At 57.0% G+C, this 13,191-nt stretch overlaps 1 protein-coding gene across 1 annotated transcript; it reads left to right on the top strand.

The window, feature by feature from the left end:
* The first annotated feature begins 727 nt into the window (after positions 1 to 727).
* Positions 728 to 12,194, top strand: EIF4A3 (eukaryotic translation initiation factor 4A3). The gene is made up of 12 exons (XM_077755237.1): positions 728 to 955; positions 2,856 to 2,928; positions 3,711 to 3,777; positions 4,179 to 4,241; positions 5,067 to 5,199; positions 5,398 to 5,478; positions 7,360 to 7,501; positions 7,993 to 8,131; positions 9,276 to 9,391; positions 11,556 to 11,663; positions 11,749 to 11,876; positions 11,990 to 12,194. The coding sequence occupies exons 1-12, from the start codon at positions 787 to 789 to the stop codon at positions 12,004 to 12,006; spliced, it is 1,236 nt and encodes a 411-aa protein (XP_077611363.1). The 5' UTR covers positions 728 to 786; the 3' UTR covers positions 12,007 to 12,194.
* Positions 12,195 to 13,191: the final 997 nt, after the last annotated feature.

Raw genomic sequence — 13,191 nt, 5'->3', positions numbered from 1 at the left:
GGAAAGGGGGTGTCAGCCTCACGAAATCAAATGCACAGAGGACGGAGCCAGGTCGGGGGGTGACGCCGCTCCAGGGGCGAGTGAGGCCAGTTTAGGGTCAGGTGCAGGCCTGGCTGTGTGGACAGGGCGACAAAAGCCAAGGCCTCGGCGGTTCCCTTCCTGGCAGCGCACACGGGCCCGGGGGCCGTGCCCTCACACACTCGACCCCGCAGGGGCTCTTCCTTAGCGGCTTCTAACCCGGCCCCCTAACCGGAGCCGGCAGCGAGGCTTTCCAAACGCAGTCCCTTTCCATCGGGGGCCCGTGACGCGGAGGGGCGGCCTGTTCCCCGCGCCGAGCGGACGCCCTCGGCCCCGCCGGGACCTCAGCGGAACGAGGGCGNGGTACGTGTGTCTGGTGGGCGTCCCCACACCCGCCCGCCAGGGCGCAGGGTCCCCCGGCCCGGCGTCCAGAGCGCGGGAAGCTTCGGCCTAAACGACATCCCAGAAGATACCGGCTCCACGACGCTTCGGCCCTATTTATAGGGGGTTGGGCGGGCTCCGCCCCTCGCGAGATCCCGCGGGAGCTCAAACCTCGCGAGAGCAGCGGCAGCACCGCCTCTCTCCCTGAGGCCCCCTCCCTTTCCCTTTTCTCGTGAAGAGGAGCTCCACCGCCCCACCCGAGACGCGGCCCGACGCACGCTCGTACGCGCGCGCGCGGTGGCGTCAGTTCCTGGCGCCGGCGGCGCGGGGGGCCCTGCTTCCGCTTTCCTGTGCGGCGCGCGCTCCGCTCTCAGCCGACTCGCGATCATGGCGGCCACGGCCACGATGGCGACCTCGGGCTCTGCGCGGAAGCGGCTGCTCAAAGAGGAGGACATGACCAAGGTGGAATTCGAGACCAGCGAGGAGGTGGACGTGACGCCCACGTTCGACACCATGGGCCTGCGGGAGGACCTGCTGCGCGGCATCTACGCCTACGGTCCGGGGCGGCGGGGCGNAGCACGGTGCTCGGCCCAGCGAAGGCTGGGAAGGCTTCCGGGCACTTGGGAGCCACTCAGGCGTTCGATAACGGGCTCGTGCCCGCGCTGCTCTGGGCACTGAGGGTTTGGCAACGAACGCGGCAGGCTCGTGCCTGGAGCCGAGGCCGCTCCAGGCAGGGGTGATGGCTGTGATTGGGGGGTAGCGGAGCTGGTAGGTAAGGAGGCGCCCGGAAGGGGCTGATGTTTGAACTGAGGTCTGGATTAAGGAGCCGGTTGTGAGAGGACCCGGCACAGGGCAGAGCTGCTGTCAGGACCCTGCGGCTCTGAGTCCGTGCATCCCAGGAACGGAAAGAAGCCTCCCGTGGTGGGAAGCCCAGGGGCGACTTTGGAGGGGCAGACAGGGCCAGATCTGGCAGAGTGCAGTGTGAGGTGGTGAAGAGTTTGAGTTTTATTTCTAAGTGCAGCGGAAAGCCATTGGAGGGGTTTAAACAGAGGTCAGATTTGCGGTNTGGGTGTTGTGAGCACTGGTGGGAGTGCTGCTGTTGGCTTAGGTGGGGAGCACGGGAGGGAGGAGGGAGGCGGAGGAGGGAGCTCTGTCTTGGGCCGGGTGCATCTCCGGGGCCTGTAAGCCATCCAGTTGGAGGCAGTTGCCTGAGTTGGGAGCCTGGGAAGAGTTGGGGTGGGGGGTCCAGACGGGAGTGATCAGCGTCTGTGCTTAATGCCTGGGACTGGGCTGGCTTTCACCCGGCAGTCTTTGATGTTCTGTTCAGCAGTCTTTGCAGTTTAGCCAGCAAAGAGAGGGTGCTGAGGGAATGGGAGGTGAGAAGTGCCATTGTGTCCGGGCCTGGCGGTGAGGCTGACAGCCCTCCCTGCCTCGGACATTCAGGACATCCCTGCCCAAAACAGTTTTTAGTTTCCCAGCCGTGTGCTTGGTCACGACGAGGGTTTAAAAAAAATTTTTTTTTTAACATTTGTTTATTTTTGAGAGACAGAGACCGAGCGTGAGCAGGGGAGGGTCAGAGAGAGAGGGAGACTCAGTATCGGAAGCAGGCTCCAGGCTCTGAGCTGCCAGCGCAGAGCCTGATGCGGGGCTTGAACTCAAACCGCGAGATCATGATCTGAGCCAAAGTCGGCCGCTCAACTGACTGAGCCACCCAGGTGCCGCACGATGAGGGTTTTAAGTCATCTCTTACAGTTCTTTGTTAGAAGGAAGTTGTACTGTGTTTTAAAAAACTGCCCCAACTTAAAACTTTTGTTTTTGGTAACTAAACTTTCGTTTACTTGGAAAATACTTTTACTCCTTCAGAGTAAGTAGCCTCGTTCCTTGGTAACGGTCCTGCAGAGGGATGGTGTTGTAGTTCACGTAGCAGCCTCACGAGTGAGGGGGCACAGCGCAGACCCCTGCAGAACGACCCAGGCAGTAGAGTAAATGCATTGTAGACGCTCAGACAGCCTGCAGACAGACCGATACGGAGAGGGAAGAGAAGTTGCTGCCAAGCTACTGGGCTCATTTTCCTTCTTTGTATTAAAAAGTAACGCAAAAGAATAGAAAGCACTGCAGGTGACTGTAAACAGACGGAAGAAATTGAAGTAAAGGGCGAGCCTCTCCCACCCATTCTCCAGGAGCGCCACCGCTAACGTTTGGGGGTTTTGGGTAATCTAACTGAGATCTCAGTATTCTGCAACGGTGTTTTTTTAAATACAGACTTTGTACAGATGAGATCCCTGTGCGTATAAAAACACAGCTCATCCCGATTCATTCAGCAGCTATTTGCCCCTCGGTGTGTTGGCCTCTGGGGTAGGAGGGGTAGAGGTGGGGGCTTAACAAACCGTCTGGGCCCCGAGGAGCTTCTGGTTATGGTTGTAACCATGAGGTTAGAACTTTGTTTCTTTTTGCAGGTTTTGAAAAACCATCAGCCATCCAGCAGCGAGCCATCAAGCAGATTATTAAAGGGAGAGACGTCATCGCTCAGTACGTCCCTGGCCCAAAACGGGGTTAGGCTCTAGTCAGTCAGCTGAGTGCAGAGAGTGCTTTGGGAGCACCGTTTGTCACCCTTTCCTTGACTTTAGCCACAGGGTGTCCTGTTTTCTTGTTCTGTCCTTTACTCTCGAAAGCTGTCATGTTTTTAGCCAGCTTTACTTGTCAGTTGGCATGCGGAATGGTTTATAATATTCTCTTAATGCCTTTAGCTCCCATTTGCCTTTGTAAAATTTTTGTTACTATTTTTTAACGTTTATTTATTTTTGAGAGAGAGAGAGAGTGCACGCAGGGGAGGGGCAGGGAGAGAGGGAGACACAGAATCTGAATCAGGCTCCAGGCTCTGAGCTGTCAGCACAGCCTGACGCGGGGCTGGAACTTACAAACTGCAAGATCATGACCTGAGCTGAAGTTGAACACTTAACCGACTGAGCCACCCAGGCGCCCCTGCATTATTTTTAAAGACTTGGTTCCGAGAAGAAATAATTTTGGAGGCTGGTTTTAGTCCAAAGTTACAGGAAAGAATTAGGTTTATGTAAAGGGGAATCTCTCCTTTCTTGCCGCCTGCAACAGCCGTCGGGGCTGCAGACCCTGCCGTGCCGCCTCTGGTCACACCGCGGAGCCGCCCTTGCGGTTGAGGCGTCGTTCCGCCCCGGGAGGTGGAGCAGGTGCCCGGCGGCTCCCGCAGCCCCCTCCTCGGGGCGCTGCCGTGGTGGGGGTGCCGTGAGTGGGAGCAGGGAGCCCCCTTCACACCCTCGGTCTGTTTCCACGAACAGGTCTCAGTCCGGCACAGGCAAGACGGCCACCTTCAGCATCTCCGTCCTCCAGTGCTTGGATATTCAGGTAGCCTGCAGCGGCGGCGGCGCTTCCCTGCCCCCGCGCCTGCCGCGTTCAAAAAGGACGGCTGTGCAGCCTGTCTGCCTGGTTGTACCTACTCCGCTAATTTCTTAAGAGCTTCTCAGCTGCACGCTAACAGGGAGCTACCTAATCCTCTGTCATAAATTCCTTGCCGTTTAAACCGAGAGATCCATTAGTGGACCTTCTTGTCTGCAAGCAGCAGTCCTGCCCATTAAACCCATGATTGCTGGGCTCGCACTTGACCTCGCATCCGGGCTCGTTCACCTTCGTCCGGAGTCAGCTGTGTGGCTGGCGTGAGCTAACGTTCCAAAGAGATCTGCATCTGAACCGGTGCAGTCTGCCTTGGAAATGCTGAGGATTCTCTGTTTTCTGACATCATTTAACAGGTTCGTGAAACGCAGGCTTTGATCTTGGCTCCAACGAGAGAGTTAGCTGTACAGATCCAGAAGGTGAGGCTGGGAGAGGCGACGCCATATTCGCCATGATTGCTTTCTAGTCTGGTGGTAAAGGCTGGCTGGGGATTGAACCTAATCCTGTGTGTTGGTTCCCTCTCATTTTGTTTCCTGATTTCTAACGTTTGTTACGTGAATTCCTTATTTGTATTAAATCGTTTTTATTTTTATTTTAAAAAAACTTTTTTTTTATGTTTTATTTATTTTTGAGAGAGAGACACAGCATGAGCATGGGAGGGTCAGAGAGAGAGGGAGATACAGAATCCGAAGCAGGCTCCAGGCTCTGAGCTGTCAGCACAGAGCCCGACGCGGGGCTTGAACCCATGAACTGTGAGATCATGACCTGAGCTGAAGTTGGACACTTAACTGACTGAACCACTCAGGCATCCCAATATTAAGTCATCTTTAGCATCACTACTGTGATTCTACTAGCTTTTTGCAGTTTTAGAATTGCGATTTTTTTAGCAAAAAATTTGTTTTAGTTAAACGGTTTTTGTTTTTATACCTAAAACACTGTAAAGGCTTGATATACATTAAGGTGTTAGTATTAACGCTGGGTGGCCAAGATTATAAATTTTATGTATTTCTGGAGTATTTTGTAATTGAAGTGTGTTGCTTTTCTACTAAGAAACCAGCAAAACCAATTTCATTTTGGCACAGAGAGTAGAAGGGGGAGAACGGGTCATCTTGTAGTCTTACGGTGCAAAGAATAGAATAAATACTTCTCGGTGGTCGTCTTACTTTGGAGTAGAAATGACCTTCATCTTAGGGAAGCTGCGAGGTCTCTGACTTTGCACGAACGTGACCCTTGTTTGAATCCAGGGACTGCTTGCCCTGGGCGACTACATGAACGTCCAGTGCCACGCCTGCATCGGCGGCACCAACGTGGGGGAGGACATCAGGAAGCTGGACTACGGGCAGCACGTGGTCGCCGGCACCCCCGGGCGTGTCTTCGGTGAGCGCTTTTGTCTCTAAGAGTCTGTGATGAGAAGCGTTGTACGCGGTGCTTAAACGGCCCGGGACGCGTCACAGAGTTTGGACGTGGGTGACGTGTAGGAGGTGGACAGCGGTCCCTGAAATGCCGTGAAAACCAGCCGGGATGGCCCTTTCCTCGTAGCCTGAGGTCTGATTACTTCTAACTGCGATTCCGTAGACATGATTCGGCGCAGAAGCCTGAGGACGCGCGCTATCAAGATGTTGGTTTTGGACGAGGCCGATGAGATGTTGAATAAAGGTACGAGTAATGGTCACAGTTCCTGCCAACATTTAACTCTGCGCTTTCACAGCACGAGGTGGGCATGAGGAGCTAAGGCAGGTGTTGTCCGGGTGAGCTGAAGTGCCCGGCCCAGGTGCAGCCACCAGCGTAGAACTTGCACCCTGTCCTTCCCGCCATGGGGGTGGGATGGCTGTGCCACCGCTCCCCGCACGTCCGGGGCTGGCGTAGATGGGGAGGCCCGCGGTCGAGGTGGGGCACATCGAGATGCCTGCTGTGCATTGTGGGGGCCCGGCTGTGTCAGGGAGGCTGGGCTGTGGCCTCAAGGCATTGTGTTGTCTGGAGGTTCTGTCCGTTGCACAGGCTTTCACGTTCTTTTTCCAATTTAAGTTACTGTATTTATTTACGTACTTTTAAACGTTTATTCACCTATCTTGAGAGCAAACGAGCGAGCAGGGGGAGGGGCAGAGAGGGGCCAGAATCCCAAGCAGGGTGCGTGTTGTCAGCACAGAGTCCCGCTCAAATCCACAAATGGCGAGATCATGGCCTGAGCTGACACCCAGCCAGCAAAGCCAGCTAGCCGCCTCCCGTTTTTAAAAAATTTTTAATATTTATTTTTGAGAGTGTGTGCTTGCAGGCAAGTGGGGGAGGGGTAGAGAGAGGGGGACAGAGGATCTGAAGTAGGCTCTGCACTGACAGCACAGAGCCCGATGTGGGGGCTCGATCCCACAAACCATGAGATCATGACCTGAGCAGAAACCAAGAGTCAGACGCTCAATCAGCTGAGTCACCCGGGTACCTGAGGCTGATCTTTCTCCCAGTTATGTTTTTAAGGTAAATTTTCAGACTTGACACGTACTTAGGATTTTCACGCGTTTCTATCAAGATGTATGGGGACAGATATGAGATGCCCCCTTGGGGATGGCGGCCGAGGTGTTAGGATGGGGACGTGGTAATCCATCACGACAGGTACTCTGAGTCCAGGGCCCATTAGAGCCCAGGCCTCCGCTGCCTGCACGCCCTCCCCTCCGTCCCTGCCTCCGCGCCAGGGGTCACCGGGTGAAGGAAGTGCTCTCTCCTGGCGGTAAGTGGTGGCGCAGCTGAGGCTGTCGCCGGTGTTCCTGGTGTCCCTGGTGTCCGGGTCCNCCCCCCCGCCCCGCCCAGAGGCCCTGCCTTCCAGGTGAGTACTCAGTACCACAGCGCCCTCGGGCTGCTGTCTTGGCCTTTGAGAAAGCGTCACCTGCGGGCGGCTCCTTGCAGGCCCCTCGGGTGACCATTCTCACAGTGAGCTCTCTAGGTGGCGGCTTTGTGCTCTGGGGTTTGTTACAAGGGCAGGTCTTGGGCTCTGTCGTTCGTGGGGTCGTAGCCTCGCAGTCTGTTAAGGGGCTTTGGAGGCCGGGGATGCCAGCGTGGGCACTCTCACACGCTCGTCTGCTGACCCCACCCTGCGTGGGCCACGGAGGCCATGGTGCTAGTGGCCCCTGGGCCAGGTCCCGCTGATTAGGGTGTGCTTGACCACGTGCACCCTGATGACCCCACGTATGCGGGAGATTTTTCCACCTGGGAGGTGGTTCTCTACAAACCCAGATCCCTGCATTCTCTTATGTGGCAGATCTGGCCACATGGGACGCACATCTTCACAGCAGCCGGGCAGGGGTGGCGACCACCAGCAGGCGTCTGAGGTGGTGATGGCCCAGGCCTGGGGCTTCCCTTGCTCCTAGCCTCTGGCACCCAGGCCTGTCAGGGTGGGGCCACGATCCCCAGAGACGGCCAAGAAGGGGGGGTGCGTGGACTTCCCGGCTCCGTGGAAGACGTTCCTCGTGAAACCGGCCACCTCCCAGCCGCAACTCTGTGTCAAATCATGCGGCCTTCACGTTCTCTGCTTCTCGTTCTTTCTCCCAGGTTTCAAAGAGCAGATCTACGACGTGTACAGGTACCTGCCCCCGGCCACACAGGTGGTGCTCATCAGCGCCACGCTGCCCCACGAGATCCTGGAGATGACCAACAAGTTCATGACCGACCCCATCCGCATCCTGGTGAAGCGGTAAGAGTGCCGCGCTTCTCCTGCCGCACGCACACACCACGTGGCTTGCGTTTGGGTCTTAAACCGTGAAAGTTTTTTTTATATTCTTTTTTCGAAAGCCAGCTTTGGGGCATCCAGCTGGCTCAGTTAGTGGAGCATGTGACTCTTGATCTCCGGGTTGTGAGTTTGAGCCCCATGTTGGGTGTAGAGATGCTTAACAACCAAATCTGGAAAAAAGAAAAGCCAGCTCTTATACATGCCCTCTCCCTTGGCTCAGCAATTCCAACAGCTGATGGTATTTGTCCATTGTTCTGCGGGAGTAAAACGTGTAATACGAGGTGTGCCAGTGGCTGAAGGCCCAGGCTGCTTAGGCCTGTGCGGGAGGGGTGTTGACCCCCCGGGAGGGGCAGAGCTGCTGTGGGCCGAACCGGTGCCGGGAACGGTGTGAGGCTTGTGCGTGCTTTTAAATCTTGGTGGAAGAATGAGTTCCTAGGACCTGCCTTTGTTTCCAGTGATGAACTGACCCTCGAAGGCATCAAGCAGTTTTTTGTGGCAGTGGAAAGGGAAGAGTGGAAATTCGACACCCTGTGTGACCTCTACGACACGCTGACCATCACTCAGGCTGTCATCTTCTGCAACACCAAACGGAAGGTACGCAGCCACCTTGGCTCTTGCGTAGCCTTTTTTAAAAACAATTGTTTTTGGGGCGCCTGGGTGGCTCAGTTGGTTGAGCGTCTGGCTTCAGCTCAGGTCATGATCTCATGGTTTGTGGGTTCCAGCCCCGCATCAGGTTCTGTGCTGGCACCTAGCTCAGAGCCTGGAGCCTGTTTCAGATTCTGTATCTCCCTCTCTTTCTGACCTTTTCCTGCTCACGCTGTCTCTCTCTCAAAAAGAAAACATTAAAAAAAATTTTTTTTTAATTTGTTTTTAACATTTTATTTACTTTTGAGAGAGAGACAGCACAAGCGGGGAGGGGCAGAGAGAGGGAGACACAGAATCTGAAGCAACTGTAGGCTCCGCGAGCTGTCAGCACAGAGCCCGACGTGGGGCTTGAATCCATTGTGAGATCATGATCTGAGCTGAAGTCAGAGGCTCATCCACCTGAGTCCCCCTGGCACCCTAGCTCTGCACTATCCTTACGGCAAAAACTGAAGACTGGTTCTCTTTGGAACCCACCTCTGGTGGCTCAGAAGGGAACGGGTGGGCGTGGCCAGTGAACCTGCACAGAGGTGTTCGTGCTGGTCCCAGGCCGGAAGGCACAGGTGTCGTGGGTTTAGCTGGGCCCGGGCCTGCGGTTTCCTAGGCTCCCAAGTGACGCTCTCGTGCAGGCGACGGGACAGCCCAGGAGTCGGTCACCTTGCAGAGAAGATTTGAATTTCAGATATGAAGTGCGAGGTGGCCTTTTTTTGTCCTTGAGACACTTACAGGGAACCAGGAAGAGGAGTCTGCCCCGATGTGCTAGGCAAGCCCGTGTCCTACGCGTTTAGGAAAGATTCAGCTGAGGGTTTTTTCCCAGAGGTTTATTTTGAGAGAGACCCGGGAGCAGACGGGGGAGGGGTGGGGAGAGGGGGACAGAGGCTCCCAAGCAGGCTCCAAGCTCCTGGCACAGAGCCTGTCGCAGGGCTCAGCCCAAACGAACGCATGGGATTGTGACCTAAGCCACGGCGCCCCGTGATTGATCTGCGTGGCGGGGGCCCCAGAGGTGCTGCCGATGGCCCTGCAGACTGAAGCGGGGCCCCCACGCCTTCCGGCTTGGTTTCTGAGCTTACGTGGTGTCTGCTGATTTGACGTGCAGGTCGACTGGCTGACAGAGAAGATGAGGGAAGCCAACTTCACGGTCTCGTCCATGCACGGGGACATGCCACAGAAGGAGCGCGAGTCCATCATGAAGGAGTTCCGCTCCGGCGCCAGGTGGGCCGGCTGCCCTGCCCGCATGCGGCCCAGCCCCTGCCCTCCAGGGTTGGGGGACTGCTGGGGGGAGCGTGACCGCCTCTGCGGGGTGGGTTGGGGTCTTCACTGCTGGTCATCCCTCAGTGGTGGGGTTGTAGTTGTGCTCGGAGGGCCTGCGGCTTCGTCCCGTAACATGTCTGGTTTTGCTCGGCGCACGCTCACTTCTGCACATGTGTGCGGGCCGAGCGCCGTGGTCGCCGTGCCCCGGAGGCTTGGCTGCTGGCTGTGTCTCGGACCCTCTGCACATTCCCCTCGGCTTGTCTTCGCCGTCTCGGCATCGAGGGCGCTGTGGGCGCAGCTCTGAGGCCCCGCCTGCCCTGCTGTGTCCGGGGGCCGTGCGGCTGGTGCGGGGCTGCCGCGTTCCCGCAGGGCCACGACGCGTCCCTCTGTCCGCAGTCCTGCGGGAGGCCCACACAGCCTCCTGGAGGGTGGGTGTCCCCACCAGGTCCCCTCACTTGCCCCCCCCTGCCCCACATGGGCCCCGGAAGCTGCAGGTGTGCTCCATGCACACAGCTCGCAGTGGCTCCTGGTTTGCTGCTTTGCCTGATGCTGGTCACGGTCTCGCGATCAGAGTAGTTCGGGCCATGTTGTTTAGTGGCGACGCTGCCATGTGCGCTTTTGAATTAATATCTATTCCATGTATTTTATCTCTCGTTCTTTTTTTGATTTCTTTTTAAAAAGTTTAATTTGAGACAGAGCATGCATACATGCAGGGGTGGGGCAGAGAGAGAGGGAGGGAGGGAGGGAATCTTAGGCAGGCTTCATGCTCGGGGCAGATCCTGACGNATTTCTCATCCTCGTTCCTTTGCCCCAGTTCCTGTTTTGGAGTCGTCTGTGCTTTGTTACTTAGCCTCCTAGGACGTCCAGCGCTGTGTCTGCGTCCTCCCCGCCCGCCCGGACGCGGGCCGTCGTCCCTGCCCCGCACAGACCTCAGAGACTTCAGTGCCCCCTGCACTTCGGGGTGGTGGCCACGGGACTTACGATATTACAAACTCCACAAGACGTCTTTGCTTTATGTGATAGAATTTATGCACATCCAGACACGTTCTTCCCATCTTGTTATTCTCCTGTCTGGGAAGTTTCCTTCTCCTTGAAGAACATCTTTTCGTGTTTGGTTTGGGGACAGGGTGTGTGCTTCACCTCGGAGTGTTTCCTCCCCCCTCTCGAAGGAGGTCTGTGCTGATGTGGAATTCTGGGAAGCTCCCCGGGTCTCCCTGCCCCTCCCCGTGCGGCCTCAGCAGGGTCTGTGCTGACGGGTCTCCGCGTGGCTCCCGTCTTTCCTCCCGTTGGGTAGGCGTCCGGCTCCCCCCCCCCCCCCCCACCCCCCGCGTGGCTGGGCTCCCGCTCTCCCTCTCCTGCCTCTGGGGCTGCGGCTGCAGGTGACTGTGTGGCAGCGACACCTCCCGGTCTGGTTTTCAACTCCTTTCTCCCGTGTTGCTCTCCCTTGATTGGAATGCTTCTAGACCAGCGATATGTAGAGGCCGGGCCGCATCGGAGGTTTTCCGGTACCAGCGTTGAAACATAAAAAGAAATGCAATGTTGATTTTTAATACACTATTTAACTCAATGTTATTTCAGCATTTTCAGTACGTAATTAGCATTAAAAATACTAATTAAGGTGTATTTGGGGTTTTTTATACTAAGCATTGAAAACCCCGTGTGTATTTTACGCTTTAAAGAGCGTCTCGTTCTGAGCCAGCCCCACCGCACGAGCTCGGTGGGCCGGCGGGCTGGCGGCCTCCGTGTTGGACGTGGCGGCCCGTGGTGTGTCCCACCCTGTCCTGGCTGCAGGACACGGCTGTGAGGCGCGTTTCAGTTTGATCGCACTGTAAACCCGCACCAGGGCCCTGGGGCTGCCAGCCCGCACTCCTCCAGGTGGAGGGAAGGTGTCTTTCCCAGGTGTTGATACGGGGTAGCTTTATGTAGTTAAACGTGTGCTGTGGAAGGTACCGGAATCCTCTGTCTCGGTGCGCGTGAACGGGTCTCTGGTGCTGTCCCGGATGCCGCATGTGTGCTGGGGGATGCGGGGGCCGGTGTGAGGGTGACTGGATGCCTTTCCAACTCGTAGCCAGTCTTAAACTTCCGTGACTGATGCGATGGCCTCAAGTCCCTTCTGTCTTTGCAGCCGCGTGCTCATCTCCACAGACGTCTGGGCCAGGGGCTTGGACGTCCCTCAGGTGTCCCTCATCATCAACTACGACCTGCCCAATAACAGAGAGCTGTACATACACAGGTAGGGCGGGCGCCGGGGCCTGCTGGCGGGTGTCCTGCCCCTCCCTTGCTGCCGGTACTGAAGGGGTTTTGCTCTGTCCTCAAAGAATCGGGCGCTCGGGCCGCTACGGCCGGAAGGGGGTGGCCATCAACTTTGTGAAGAATGACGACATCCGTATCCTGAGAGACATTGAGCAGTACTATTCCACCCAGATCGACGAGATGCCCATGAACGGTGAGCCCCCCCCACCCCGTCTTGTGCGTGAGAATCCATCGCGAGCCTCGTGCTCCGCTTATGTTTTCATCCCGCTTGTATCCGTCTTTCACACGTGCCTTTCTCTCTCTCAGTGGCCGACCTGATCTGAGGAACCCGCCGCGCCGACCCGCGGATGCCCGCCTGCCCCGTGCTCCCTGGGAAGTGCTGGGGGCGGTTTCCGGGTGACAGGGTTTGCGTGAGCTCGGCCGCAGTCCCCACGACAGGCCACTTTTCTTACCCATGTGTAAATAATGCTTGGAGTTTTTTTCATTAAATGTTTAAAACTTTTCCCATAAACTCTAATTTATGTGTCTTTTTAAAATAATCACTTGTTAAGCAATCACGACACCCAGCATGGGGCTTGAATCCACGACCCCGAGATCGAGAGTCGCACCACCACCCCCCCACCCTACCCCACCCCGACAGCCAGCCAGTCCCCTCTGGCCCGAGTGTCTTAGGAGGCGCCATCTTGGGCAACAGGTAGGGTCACCTATGGGGTCACAAGTGGGGACCTGCTTGCGGTCGGGCTGTTGGTGAATGGAGGTGGGAACACTGCCGCCTCTGCGGACCTCCCCAGGCCGGCCTGGGTGGTCGCAGCCACACGTGTGAGGTCGTGGGGAGCCTGACCGTTTCTAAACTTCGTCCCGCGATTCTGACCCCAGGCATCATGGTCGTCCGGCACGTGCGAGGAACGTCCCGATGAGCTCCCGTCCTGGAGCGCCGGCACAGGGTCAGGGGCAGCGTGGGCAGGGCGCTTCGAGGCCCCACAGCCCCGGCCACGTGCGGCCACACCCCGTCTCCAGCCAGGAGGCACCGGGAGGGAGGGGCTTCGGCAGAAGGGACGGTGAATACTTGTCTTCAGCTTGGCCTCGGGTCTGCAGCAGGGGAGGAGGGACAAGCGTGGGGGCCCTGGGCGGGAATGGTCAGCCGTCGTCGTTCTGGCTTAACAAGCACCGTGTTCTGGTGGAGGAGGGAGGGGAGCACGCAGGGCGTCGTCCGTGACTCGAGGGAGACAGCAGATGCTGTCTAGGAATGAGAGCAGTTAGCAAAGCGCAGACGGTCCCGAAAACACTCAGCTTCACGGGCGGTTCAGGTGTGCCGTGTCACCCGGGAAGATGTGATAACAGCCCCGAGCGTTGCAGGGGTGTGCGAGGATTTACATTGGGGGTCCTGGTGGGAGAGCAGCCTGGCCCTGATCAGCGGGAGCAATTAAAATGTTACTTCTCTCTGAGGGAGTAGTTCTGCAGTAGGCAGTGGTGCGGAATGCACACTGCACAAGTGCATTCACCACAGC

The sequence above is a fragment of the Crocuta crocuta genome, unplaced genomic scaffold (genome assembly GCF_008692635.1).
Source record: "Crocuta crocuta isolate KB4526 unplaced genomic scaffold, BGI_CrCroc_1.0 scaffold50, whole genome shotgun sequence".
NCBI classification, from domain to species: domain Eukaryota; kingdom Metazoa; phylum Chordata; class Mammalia; order Carnivora; family Hyaenidae; genus Crocuta; species Crocuta crocuta.
This window is presented reverse-complemented; position numbering and strand designations above follow the sequence as displayed.